Source organism: Terrapene carolina, unplaced genomic scaffold (genome assembly GCF_002925995.2).
Source record: "Terrapene carolina triunguis isolate 2854851 unplaced genomic scaffold, T_m_triunguis-2.0 Scaffold228, whole genome shotgun sequence".
Taxonomy (NCBI): Eukaryota; Metazoa; Chordata; order Testudines; family Emydidae; genus Terrapene; species Terrapene triunguis.
In genome coordinates this window covers 2,467,345-2,479,438 of record NW_020664579.1, presented here as the reverse complement: position 1 = coordinate 2,479,438, position 12,094 = coordinate 2,467,345, and the positions used below count along the sequence as shown (strand labels likewise).

Below are 12,094 nucleotides of genomic sequence, written 5' to 3'. Positions count from 1 at the left end.
TAAAACTAATCTTTTGTCAAACTTTGGTTTCCCATGCTTGCTATAACAATTCCTGCCTCTTACTAATAAGACAGTAGGTTCTTTCTCTAGTCCTATCATGTATCCATCAGAATGGATAGATTGCAAGTGCCTTTTCACTATAATTATTCCTTCTTATTTAAACCACTCAAATGTTTTGGCAGTCACTTCTTAGCAATTAGATGTAGTGGTTAGAATCCTTTATTACTGGAGTTTTCCTTTAATTGCTATGTAAACTATGAAAATACATTCCAGTTGTTTATACTAAGCGATATAAATCTTCAATTACAATACCCTTCCAAACAAGATTTATAAAGGAAAAATAAGTAGTGGGTACAAGTGGCACTGCTATCCACTATTAATACTGTGAAGCTCGTGTACCAGTATCTATCCCCAGTGTACTACATTGCTAGACATTTTAATCAGAATTACACATACAGCTGGTAATATTTTAACCATAAATACTGCTTTTGCACTTAATGTATTTTCTAGTATAAAAGTGTTTATGAATGACTTAGATTTTTTTTTTTTTTGCCTAGGAAGGAGAGGATGATATGGACAGTTATCAGGTAAATAGAGCAACATTTATCTATCTTCAAATATAAATATTTGTAGATCAGATTGCCTGGTCTAATTTTCAATATTAGATAGACATCAACATTGTACATCCCACTGTATGAGGCATGAATATCTTAACAGTTGCTGTCCTGAAGACTGTAAAATCTTACACAAATTTTTAGACTATATAATATCTGACCCAGAATTAAGAGGCATTTTTCTCTCTGAAAGAATGGGACACATTAATGTATGTTTCCTGAACAAGGCATAGTTCCTCTTATCTTCTCTACTCTCTGACATGCTTCCTCTCTGTATCTACAGCCTGTGGATTAGGATTGGCTGTGCTCAGAGCAGTCATAGGTATAATGTTTAAGATGCGTAGAAGCAAAATGATTCACACTATTTTATGTTATGAACATGGTTTATATTGGACCTGGGAATAAAATATTGGCTAGTGAACAAAACGGGCCTACTAGTCAGGACAGGGATTCTATTCCTAGGACCACAACTCACTGTGACTTTGGGCTAGGAATTTAACCTCTGTTTTGACCATCAACCCCACCCCACCCCCCGAAAATGGGGATTTTTTTTTTAACTTCACAGAGTTGTTGGTGTGGCATAATATTTGTGATACATTGTCATGAAAAGTACACAGAAGTAGGCAAAAAACACCTCATGCTCATTGTTGCTGTTACCAGTAGTATAAGCATATAAGGATAGATCCTGTGTTTAATTTGGTCTTTGGCGGGCTGGAGAGGGTTCTAGGTGCATTTCTACAAGACTATAGGTGTTCAAAACCACGCAGGTTACGGTTTGCTTCAATCCTTTTCTCTTGATTGATTAAATGCCTAACAAAGGAGAAGGAATGTTTAGGGAAGTCTTAGGGGGGTGGTACAATGAGGAATAATAGGATCAGATTAGGCAAGGGGGAATTCACATGTATGTCAGGAACAATATTTTACCAAAAATAGCATGGCCCCAATCCGGCATTATCATCTATACAGCAGTCCACCCATAATTCAGGATTGGATCCTTAGACTTGAAACTCTGTAAGACAAGGACTGGTTCTTACTATGTGTTTGCAAAGTACTTAGCACAGATGGGGGCTCTAATCCTGATTGTACTTTCCAGGCCCTGTCACAGTATTAGTGTTAACAATAAAGTGAGGCTGTGGGACAGTCTAAATCCTGTAAATTTCCTATTTCCACATTTATGTTGCCTAAATGAGTAGTAGGGAATATAAGATAACTGGAGAGAGAGACTTGCCAGATCAAGTCAAGACTTGCAAGGATGGGGCAGTGGATGTGACTGAATGTGAGGAACAATCCTGTAATAAAGGAGAATAATGGGTAGACTAGATGACTTAATGGAGATCTCTTCCATATCTCATTTCTATAGTCCCCAAGGCACTAATTCAGGGGGAACAGTGGCCAAAAATAAAAAGTATGAACAGATGGATTGAAAGCTACATATGTTTACAAATGGGAAACATTGGTTTTGTTGGATCAGGACTTACACAACTTGCTTCATTTACATAGGACAGGGATTTGGAGAGACTGCGTCGGAAATGGCTGAACGTATTGACAAAACGTCAGGAATACCTAGATCAACAGCTGCAAAAACTCGACAGCAAACCTGGTAGGTGAAACATTATTGGTAGTGGGAGGGGTGAGGGTGTATGAAGGTATTTTTGTTTTTGTAATGTGTGTGAAATTAAGTAGCCAGGGGAAGGAACAACTGAATCTCTGAAATCGTCAGTTTGGGGAGTATTCTGACATGCACTCAAGTCACAAATAGAGAGCTCTATAGAGAAAATCTGTGTATACTTACAGAGTAATAGTTGTTTTTATTAAAACTGCCAGCAGGGTGACTAGATGATGTTGTTTGTTTGTTTTTTTTATAAAATCAGTGGCCCACTAACATGTGGGTTGAGACCACCAATATGCATCACAAAGATAGCATTTTTTCCATTGCAGCTTGTCGTTCTGACTGACTGTCCTACTTTTCCAGATAAAACAGAAGATGATACTGATCGGGAGGCACAACTGTTAGAGATGAGGCTCACCCTTACTGAAGAAAGGAATGCTGTAATGGTTCCTTCTGCTGGCAGTGGGATCCCTGGAGCTCCAGCAGAGTGGTATGAACGTTACTATATGCCACAGTGAATATAAAAATGATGGGCAGCCTGTTCCTGGCTTGGATTGCTGCCATTTTCTGCGCCACCACATGTGGATTATGTACGTCATATGACAAAAGTGGTTAAATTAGGAGTGTTAGTGTGAATTAATTTCTTGGTCTCAATAACTGAAACCCAGAAACACTCTTTAGTAAGTATCAGAGGGGTAGCCGTGTTAGTCTGGATCTGTAAAAGGTAACAGAATCCTGTGGCACCTTATAGACTAACAGATGTATTGGAGCATAAGCTTTTGTGGGTAAATGATACTGTTATTGACCAAAATGTAAATATGACTTTTGAAAAAAAATAAATTAATATTTATTACCACTGCACTTAGCATTAAAAAAAAATTAGTTCATATGTTATGTAGTTCCTTCACTTAAAAAGCTGCTCCGTCATAATAAAACTCCATCTGCAGGAGCATTGTATGCTTCTGGCTTAAGCATAGAGTCTGTTTAGTCAGCAGGTGTTGCACATAATTTTCTAAATATTAAAACCAATAAATTACACTGGACTGAGATTGCCATACTATGGCAGCTGTGGGTAACAACTGCAGTATAGGATGCAAAACAGTTTCTATTCTAAGCCACTATATTCTAACTTGGGATGAATTTTTTTGTGCTTGGTCTCTGCTTTGGAGGAAAAGCTGATCAGCATTTGAGTTGTTTGGAGAGGGAGCATGGTAGTGAAGAAGGGGACACAAGATATACACCTCTACCCCGATATAACGCGACCCGATATAACACGAATTCGGATATAATGTGGTAAAGCAGTGCTCCGGGGGGGCGGGGCTGCACACTCCGGTGGTTCAAAGCAAGTTCGATATAACGTGGTTTCACCTATAACACGGTAAGATTTTTTGGCGACCGAGGACAGGGTTATATCGAGATAGAGGTGTATTGTGCAGAGTGTGAGGAAAACCTCTAACCACACTTGCTGACTGGACCCTGTTTGTTTGGTTTTTAAGTTGAACTTTGTTAAAACTAATGCTTTTGAAGCATAGGAAAGTCCTCACTCCTTACTGAGGACTTTTTGTATGCCATCTTTCCAGTTAAAAAGCTGTGAATATTTGAAAACTCCATACTGAGCATGCACAGCAGAAAACAGTGTAGTTGTAAGATACATACTTAGAAGAAATGTATTGTGAATGCATGTGCATCTAGGGAAATGTGCAAAGGCTGATTCAAGCAACTTACTAACTTTTTTCCTCTTACAAAATCTTTCTAAAATGTGTTATAAAAATAGGAAATTAAAGGGATAATATAGAATAAAGCATTAAGGTTGCACCTTTAAATCACAACATATCAGGAAGTTTAAAAGTTAAAACATAAACCGCAGTGTTAATTTGGACATGCTGCACATATGTACGACTTCCTATTCCTATTTTTATTTTTGGGTGCTTAACAATCAGCATAATAGTTGTGCAATGTGGGAGAGTTAACTTTGCTTTTGGAACCTGAATATTTGCCTTTCCTGACTTTTCGCGACTAACAGTCCAACCTTCGGTCGCATTACTAATGCAGAGGTTTTTGCATTAATATGTGTACATGTCAGTGTAAATAAAGAAACTTTAAATTTGCTATTAGCAGTTTAGAGGCAAGAAAACATTTCTGAAAGCAGAGGTCAAATAATGTAATAATTGTGAGGGAGCTAGTATAAAAGAAGTACCAATTTAGTTTGAGTCCCTCTGTATCTGCAAGAGTAAATTAAAATAAAGCCATTTGCCAAGGTTATCATTGGCTTGACCTACAATCGCAGCTGTGCAGAATGTATTATACTGTTGGCTTGTATCATAAGGTACGTGTGCTGGATAAATCTGCTTCAGTTTAAATGCCACCATTGTCAATATCTTATGTTTTAGGACTCCAGTGCCTGGTATGGAAACCCATATTCCAGTTGTTTTCCTTGACTTAAATGGTAAGAGAGGACAGAGAGCGTTTGAAATAAACTTTGTCTAGCCAATAACATTATAGGAAATAAGAAGCAAACTAATAAAATGAAGAAATTCCTTGAGTGGCAGGTTTATTAATGTGAAAAGACTATTAGAACTACATTTATTTCATCCAACTATATTGTTTAATACTCCAGAATACACAGCAATTACATACAGAATGAACAATACATTTTTATCCTCCCTATGTTTTGCCGACCTTAAATAAGTGAAAAGACAGGAAGAAGGGAGGTATAAAATAACAAAGGGAATAAAACTTAGAAGCTAACAATAAAAGCCAGTTGTAAATGCGGAATAATCATTCAAAAAGAATGATTCTAGTGGAGTCCCACAGGGATCTGTTCTTGGCCGGTGCTCTTCAATATCTTTATCAAAGATCTGGGAAAAAATTGCTGATAAAGTTTGCATATGACACAAATGGCTGGAATCGTAAGTGAGAGTAGGTTAGTTAGGCAGAGTGATCTTTATCATTTGGTATACTGGGCTCGCTTGCCTTTTAATACATCCAGATACAAGATCATACATATAGGGACAAGGAATGCAGGCCACACCTACAGAATGGGGGACTGTATCCTGGAAAGTAGTGACTCTGAACAGGACGTAAAGGTCCTAGTGGATAACCAGTGGAACATGAGCTGCTAGTGTGATGATGTGGCTAAGAGGGACTAACATCATCCTTGGATGTATAAGCATCAAATAAGAGTACAGAGGTGGTGTTATCTCTACATACAGCATTGCTGTGACCATTAGTGTGATACCATTTCCAGTTGGGGTGTTCACACTTTAAAAAGGATAATGACAGATTTTGTAAGGGTTCAGAAAACAGTTACGAGAATGATTCTGGGAAAACTTCCTTATAGTGAGAGACTTCAGAAGCTCAGACTATTAGCTTGCCAGAGAGAATGTTAGGAAGTTACTCAATCATGGTCTGTAGGTACATGGGAAGATTTATGATTGTAGGGAACTCTTTAGTTTAGCTGGCAAAGGTAGGAAAAGATCCAGTGGCTGGAAGCTGAAGCTTGATAAACTCAAGACTATAAATATGGCACCTGATTTATTTATTTTTTTTTAACAGTGAGAGGAATTAACCATTGTAACCACTTACCAAGGGTGTAGTGGATTCTCTATCATGTGAAGTTTTAAAATCAACATTGGATGTCTTTCTAAAAGATATATGGTCTAGGTCAACTAGAAGTTATGGGACTTGCTACAGGAATTATTGGATGAAATTATCTGGCCTTTGTTATGCAGAAAGTCAGATTAGATGATCATAATTGTCCTTTCTAGCCTGAAAATCAATGCAAATAAAATTGCTGGGATTTCGAAGGGAGTTGGGCACATAACTGTTTGGCTTCTTTGAAAATTCCAGCCTAGATGAATAGTAAACTCAAGGAATTCACAAGCTGAGAAGTGTCTGATAAGGGATGTAAAGAAGGAGGGAGATAAACTGTTTCAAATATATAATAGAATTGAATAAATATAAGCGTGCTTTGATATTGGCGCTGGTAAGTACTAGAATGACTACCTAAGCTGAGGCCCTGCTAACATAACCACAGTTCAGTGACTGACCACATGTAGCTCAACCAGAATTGTGTTTGAGAACAGTTTTCCAACATATGTTGGCTGTTAGCACAAGCAACACAGGAACACATTGTTTTTTAAATTGTTCCAGCTGAAACTGCTATAGGTTCCTTGCCCTAGATATAGCCCATGCTGAAGTTCTAAACAAGGGTGTGACACAATTTGTAACCACATTAGCTGTGGATGCAGGTAATGTAACTGCTTTTCTGTAACCACGTCTATAACGATTTCAAACACTGCTACAAGTCCCAGGGTAGGAAGGACTTCATATAGCACACTTCATACCAAAGGCTCCCAAACCACAAACACACTCCCTGTACAATGCAACACAACAGTTTCAGGCACGGTGTAAAGGATACCCTATTGAAATGAAACTAAGGTGGAATTTTACTTAGGCAGAAAATAATTGTCCAAACTGGCATTTGGCCAGTACTCAAAAATTAATGCCATTACTCTTGTGCGGTTTTGAATGGAGTACAGTTCTTGTTTCTTTTAACATTTTTGAGTCTTCTGTGCTCCTAGCGGATGACTTTAGCTCTCAAGATAACCTTGATGACCCAGAACCTGGTGGATGGGATGCTACTCTCACTGGGGAAGAGGAAGAGGAATTCTTTGAATTGCAGATTGTGAAACACCATGAGAGTGAGGTAAGCAAAAGCACAGCCCAGAATGCTTAAGATCAGGAGTCTTCTCATCTCTTTTTAACCTCTTCTTAACCGGGCTTGTTTACAGAGCGAGTTATTCCAGAATAGCTATTCCTCTTCCAAAGTGGATTAAGATAATTCACAATAAGGCACTCTTTTATTCTAAAATAAAAGCGTTCACACATGGAGTTAATCTGTTTTTAATTCATACCGTATCTAAATCTGGATTAGTTTTCATGTGTAGGCAAACTCTTACCTAGACATCACAGGAGTGCATCTAGACTGACATAGCAAGTATACAGCTTTTGTACTTTTTAAGGCTGATTGTTTTTAAATTGTTCCCTAGGAATGGAACTTTATTATATTCCCCCCCCAAAAAACTACATTAAAGTGGAGTTGCAGTTGTTTGGGTGCCTTAACTGTGCATTTCCATATCTTAACATGTTTTGATTTCTTTTCTGTGTAACCTTAACTCTGAATTTCCTGGTTTGGGGATAATTGCAACAGTCCTGTAACTACCTTTTTTTTTTTTTTTTTTTTTTTATTACTGGTACTTACTCTAAACTTTAACTCCAACTTAACACAGTTGTTTTTGTCTGGGAATTTCCTCAGACTTCTAAAATTATTAAACATTTTCTGCATGCACTTTAAACAAGAAACCCAAAGAGAGTGCTGCCATGTGATATTTCTGATTATTTGAAGATACGTAGTATCAACTTTCAATAATTTTATTTTTATTTTATGAGCAGGGAAATTCCTTTTTTTCCCTCAATCCTAATAGGATTTCTGTATTTTACGAATATTTTTAACACTGTTCAGGCAAAATATTTCTCAGCTATCAAGCAAAAAATGGGTGTTTTTAAGTGAAATATACTGAAATTTGTCTCCCAAAGACTCGCGTTGTAATCAGTTCTGCTCTTTCTGGAGTGTTTTCATAATTAGCAAGATTGAATGGTCCTGTCCTCTTAAAATGTATAGTCAGAAATCTTGGAGGTTTGTAGCTCTTTTTCAAAGAGAAATGGCCTTGAGTTTTAAAGAAGTCTCAATTCTTCTATGGGTGCTGGTCCCTATGTGTGTTCGACACTTGGGTGCGCATGTGCCCGAATCCATACATTCTAACAAGCAATGTCGGTTGGCCTGCACATGCTCATTAATTCTCCTCGTGCTCCAGACCAAGGGCATAAGTGGCAGTATTGACCGACACCTCTCCAGTTCCTTCTTGCCCATCACATGCCCTGACTCAGAATCCCTGTGTCCACAGATTTCTCCAGCTTTTCTTTGGTAGCCTGTAAATCGATATTGTAAATAGTTTTATAGTAGTTTAGTTAGTTAGTATAGCTTGTTCTTTCCCCATACCAGAGACACTCTCCCTGAGATCTGGGGCTATGCCCAGAGCCTCAGGGTTCAAGAACGGTCTCTTGCCCTCACTCCTTCTCCATGAGCACTGATCACCAACACTGTCTCTACTACTTGGGTAAGATGCACATTCCGGCAAAGTGCAGCATCTGTTGCTCGTTTCCATCACAACCATGTGAAGCTTATAACCTTCACTTAAGGATACACCTTATGAAGAAGGCAATGAGACCTCACTCTGATCCAGGCCACGGAGACACCCACGCATGCTGTACATTGGCTCCATCAGATGAGCAGTGCCCCCGACATAAGCTTAGAAGCGGAGTCTACAGATTCTAAGCCCAAGGACTCTTCCACGGCTTCCCATAAGAGTAGGGGGCACTTTCATAGTTGCAAGGACAGGCCCCTGTCCAGGGGTGTCCATAAGATATCCCTCCCAAAGCCTGTCCAGGCTGGGTGAGCCTTCGTTCGTGGATCCTATAGGTCCAGGATTTTGGAAGTCAAAATGTGCAAGAAAAAGGATCTGTCACTGGCTCTGGCTTTGAAACACAAGGACTGACATCGGTTGGTTCCGTCTAGAAGTGCTGGAACTAACTCTTCATTGATACCAGCCCTCCCTTCAGAGGACAACCCAACTACAATTTCCTGGTTCTGACCATTGGAATACCCAAAATGCCAGGACGTACAGACACCTACACGATACCAAAGGATATATTCCTCCCTTACCCTCAGCCTCTCTCCAGCCCAGTCCTCCAGAGGAAAATTGCCTTACAGGAGGACAAAACTGTTTTGGTGACACAAGAACCATCCCCTCTCTACCCCATGGGCAGGAGCATCCACCCTCATATACTGTCCACCTCACCAATGAGGAGAGAGCAGTTCTCAGACTCAGATGAGTCAGGCACCCCAGCCAGTCCATCTCCTAGAGACCTGAGCCCTGATAGAGAGTCGAGGAGACGTGGATGTCATCCTCCCAGATATTACTTCCCCAGGGACCGCTGGTACCCAGTGCTGTGAGGTCTCCCCCATCTGATTGATCCCTCCTTTTGGCTTTATTGGAGCCCGTGGAAACTCTGTGGCAGACACCCCAGATCCGTCCAAGAGTCATACAACACCTCTCCTTGGCACCCACCAGATCTGTCACAGTATGAGGAGGAGGTGGACACTGATTCGGATCCACAGGCATCAATGGGAATCTCATCCTAGCTCCAAATGAAGCTGTCACTCCATCCTCACCATCTCTGCTGGACGACCATAGGCATACCAGGAGCTACTGCAGAGGATAGCCAATGGCCTCCATATAACACTGGAGAAGATCCATGATTTCCAATACAATCTTCTGGATATTTTGTAGGCTGCAGATCCAAGCAAGATGGCGCTATCATGGAGCCAGCGATAGTGGTCTGTCATACCTCCACCTCATGAGCCCCCATGCCTAAGAGGGCTGAGAGATACTATTTTGTCCCTGCCAAAGAAGCTGTATGTCTTTTCTCCCACCCAGCACCCAAATCCCTGGTGGTACAGGCAGCCACAAAGAGAGCAAGGTTACAACATCCCAAGACCACTCCGGCTCACAAGGGCTCAAAGAGGTTGGACGTTTTGCAGGAAAAAAGATCTTTTCCCCTACAAGCCTACAACTCATACCGCGAACTGTCAGGCCTTGTTAGCAAAATATGATTTTAACAATTACTCCAGGCTGGCTGACGTTAAGGACAAGCTTCCCCCTGAGGACAGAGCCCAATTTCAGTCTTTGATAGAGGAAGGCAAGTTGTTGGCAAAGGCATTTCTTCTAGATGCAGTGGATACTGCATTCAGAGGCTTGGCCACTGTTATAGTTGTGAAGCATGAGTCTTGGCTTCACTCTTCAGGGCTCCCCAAGAAGGTCCAGAACGCCATACAGGTCCCGCCTTTTGACAGGCTAAATTTGTTTAATGAAGATCGGATGAGTCCCTACACTTGCTGAAAGACTTTCGGTCAACTCTACACTCCGTGGGAATTTACACCCCAGCCCTGAGGAGACAACACCAGAGGCAAATGTATAGGCCAAGACCAACCTCTCCACAGACATTATACAACCCACATCCAGCCACATCCCCCATAAACATCAGGCTTCAGAGACATCAATTTTCAGCTACCATAATCTCTGCCTATTCTCAGCCACCAATTAAGGGCTACTTTTGACACCTCAGTTGATATCCTTCACTGCTATTGATGCCACCTACCTTTACCCACTTTATCTTTGGGGGCCATCTCTCACTTTTCACCCACAACTGGGACTCTATCACGACTGAGAATTGGGTCCTAGAATTTGTCCATTAAGGATATTCCATAGAGTTTCTCTCTCTCCCTCCCCACAAATCCCCTTCCTGATCCCCTTCAGGGACCACTCTCATGAAGTGATTCTTAAACAGGAGGCAGACTCCCCCCTCCAACAAGGGGCAATAAAATGAGTGCCATCTTAGTATCAAGAAAGTTCCGTTGGTTTCTAGTGGATCGGGAACGTTTCCAGTTCATAGTCCTTCCCTTAAGACTAGCAACAGCACCCAGGGTATTCATGAAGGTCTTCTCTGTGGTTGCAGCCCAAACGAGATGTCAGGGTACACAGTTTTCCCGTATCTTAACAACTGGCTCTTAGCAGGCGGCCCCAGCCAAGATGTCAGATCGGCGACTTTGTTCCTGCTCCATCTTCTAGCAGTGCTGGATGTCTGTGCAAAGAAAGAAAAGTCTGTTTTATCACTCACACGGACAACAAAGTTTGTCAGAGCAGTCTCTATTTCAGCAAGAGCTTTCCTCCCCAGAGAAAGATTTCAGTTAATGAGCAATCTGATAGCACAGATTACCAAGGACTAAGTATGCCTTTCTCTTCTAGACACATGGTCTTGTGCACTTATGTGACACCATTCACCAGACTTCATCTACAATGCCTACAGGTCTGGCTTTGGTTGGTCTACTCACCAGATGAGGATCACACCAACACCAGAAAAAGAACAGGAGTACTTGTGGCACCTTAGAGACTAACAAATTTATTAGAGCATAAGCTTTCGTGGGCTACAACCCACTTCTTCGGATGCATATAGAGTGAAACATTGAGGAGATATATATACACACATACAGAGAGCATGAACAGGTGGGAGTTGTCTTACCAACTCTGAGAGGCCAATTAAGTAAGAGAAAAAAAAAAAAAAAACTTTTGAAGTGATAATCAAGATAGCCAAGTACAGACAGTTTGATAAGAAGCAAGTGTGAGAGTAGTTACAAGGGGAGATAGATTCAATGTTTGTAATGGCTCAGCCATTCCCAATCCCTATTTAACCCTGAGTTGATTGTGTCTAGTTTGCATATCAATTCCAGCTCAGCAGTCTCTCGTTGGAGTCTGTTTTTGAAGTTTTTCTGTTTTAAGATAGCCACCCGCAGGTCTGTCATAGAATGGCCAGACAGGTTAAAGTGTTCTCCCACTGGTTTTTGAGTATTATGATTCTTGATGTCAGATTTGTGTCCATTAATTCTTTTGCGTAGAGACTGTCCGGTTTGGCCAATGTACATGGCAGAGGGGCATTGCTGGCACATGATGGCATATATCACATTGGTAGATGTGCAGGTGAACGAGCCCCTGATGGTATGGCTGATGTGATTAGGCCCTATGATGGTGTCACTTGAATAGATATGTGAACAGAGTTGGCATCGGGCTTTGTTACAAGGATAGGTTCCAGGGTCGGTGTTTTTGTTCAGTGATGTGTGGTTGCTGGTGAGTATTTGCTTTAGGTTGGGGGGTTGTCTGTAAGCGAGGACAGGTCTGTCTCCCAAGATCTGTGA

The 12,094-nt window shown here is 40.8% G+C and overlaps 1 protein-coding gene across 1 annotated transcript in view; it reads left to right on the top strand.

The window, feature by feature from the left end:
- Positions 1-12,094, top strand: part of KIF13B (kinesin family member 13B) — a 124,035-nt gene that overhangs the window by 66,046 nt on the left and 45,895 nt on the right. The window contains exons 24-28 of the mRNA XM_029912478.1: positions 558-587; positions 2,115-2,214; positions 2,587-2,713; positions 4,614-4,669; positions 6,807-6,946. Of these exons, the coding sequence (XP_029768338.1) occupies positions 558-587; positions 2,115-2,214; positions 2,587-2,713; positions 4,614-4,669; positions 6,807-6,946 (453 nt within the window). The remainder of the gene's footprint in view (positions 1-557; positions 588-2,114; positions 2,215-2,586; positions 2,714-4,613; positions 4,670-6,806; positions 6,947-12,094) is intronic.